Source organism: Cystoisospora suis, assembly GCF_002600585.1.
Source record: "Cystoisospora suis strain Wien I chromosome Unknown contig_786, whole genome shotgun sequence".
Lineage (NCBI taxonomy): Eukaryota > Apicomplexa > Conoidasida > Eucoccidiorida > Sarcocystidae > Cystoisospora > Cystoisospora suis.
In genome coordinates this window covers 38,973-40,557 of record NW_027153587.1, presented here as the reverse complement: position 1 = coordinate 40,557, position 1,585 = coordinate 38,973, and the positions used below count along the sequence as shown (strand labels likewise).

At 54.9% G+C, this 1,585-nt stretch overlaps 1 protein-coding gene across 1 annotated transcript; it reads right to left on the bottom strand.

Annotated features, from left to right (window-relative positions):
- Positions 1-54: 54 nt before the first annotated feature.
- Positions 55-1,583, bottom strand: CSUI_001908 (uncharacterized protein). The gene has a single exon (XM_068062111.1). The coding sequence runs from the start codon at positions 1,507-1,509 to the stop codon at positions 1,279-1,281; it is 231 nt and encodes a 76-aa protein (XP_067925917.1). The 5' UTR covers positions 1,510-1,583; the 3' UTR covers positions 55-1,278.
- Positions 1,584-1,585: the final 2 nt, after the last annotated feature.

The window sequence follows — 1,585 nt, the reverse complement described above, 5'->3', positions numbered from 1 at the left end:
GAGGCTCTTAACCTCGTGGTCGCCGGTTCGAGGCCTGTCGTCGGTTTCCTGACTCCCATTAACAACCCGCAGACTTGGAAGAACTGAGAGTGCAGCACACCGTGAAACTGACTCGCAGGTGAATGGTGACACTTTGAAGCACAGGGCGAGAAGCACAGGTGATCCCACAAGCCAGCCCACGGAGAACCTCACGCCAGCCCTATGAAGTGTTGCTGCTGACGAGACACCCCTACTACACGGTCGTGAACTGGCACAACGACACACATTGACCTCTAGAAATGAACGCCCCGCTCAAACGGTCAGTTTCTGCATGCCGCCTGATCGCTCGCCTTCCAGTACAGTCGTCTGACATCGCGTAGTCATTTGCTGTCAGACTACCAATCACTGTCAAATGACTCCAGCTCTGCCTGGCCGGGCATGGCTGCCGATGTCAGCTGGTATCCATGGCCAGCAACAAAAGGCAAGCCAAACCAGCAGGGTTTCGTACCCACGTCGCCTACTCCGGAGCGGGAGTCAAGCGTAATGACCGAGTAACGGAATGTAACGCCGGTCAGACCTCGAAGGGCTAACAGGTAGGAAGTACACGACACACACTTGCGCTGAACACCGCCAGAACCGCGGTTAGCACAGCCACGTCAGACTGCCCGATTCTGCGTAACCTCCCCTACAAGCAACCTCCCTTCGAATCGACGCCTCCATTCCATTGTGTCCGTCCCGCGGTCTTCGAGCAGTCTGTCCGCTTTCACAAGAGGCATACTTTATCCCGATTCTCTGAGGAGGAAAAGTTATCCCTGGTTGACAAAGACAGAACCGGTGATAACCTGTCTTCTCTCTTGCCGTCTCTGTTTGCCCCTCTCGACCACCCCAACAGCTGCATCCAGCACCTCTATTTCCTTATCTTTTTTTGGAGCGCGACGGCCGCTGTCATTGCTAGTATTCAAGCCAGTTGCCGAGTCCTCTACACTAGTTGAGTGGCCCCTGCAACTTTTATTGAAGCTCTTCTCTGCTTCAGCGTCTACTTCAAAGCCCCTCAGAACCTCCGGCGGTCTTGTCCGACGCTGCCCGCGCCAGCAATCGTCCCGGACCTGTTTTCGTGGAGCACTCTCGTCCAAATTCGGGGAAGCTTCCGTCTCGAAGTATCGTAAAAGCCGGCGCACCTGCGATTTGCTCCTAGAGGTTGGCTTTTGGGGGGCTGAGACAGAAGCGCAGGTGTCCGTCGTAGCAAGGGAGTTAGGCTTTCAGCTCCCGATCACTACGACTTGCAAGGCTATCTACCAGCTACGGTGGAAGTTCAAATTCCACAAGAACACAAAGCACGCATGGTTGTTGGCCGATAGTTTCTCGAGTATCTGCGGTGAAGAAGAACCCTAGCTTTCTCGACTGCGCCTTGACAAAAACAGACGTTTGCAACTCGTCAAAAGGCGAAGGAACGATGTCCTCCTCACAGGGAACGCAAGCTGCTGTCGCCCGGCACGCGAGCGAGCAGGTACACGTTAAGCCACCAAACATTCACTTAGCTGGTACCCTATCATCAGCTCTGCGTAGCGGAGACTAGCAAGGCATCCCGGCAACGCATCCCTCCGAT

Excerpts from the sequence above, each read along its gene's own strand:
- CSUI_001908 (XM_068062111.1), bottom strand. The coding sequence starts at position 1,509 with ATGTTTGGTGGCTTAACGTGTACCTGCTCGCTCGCGTGCCGGGCGACA.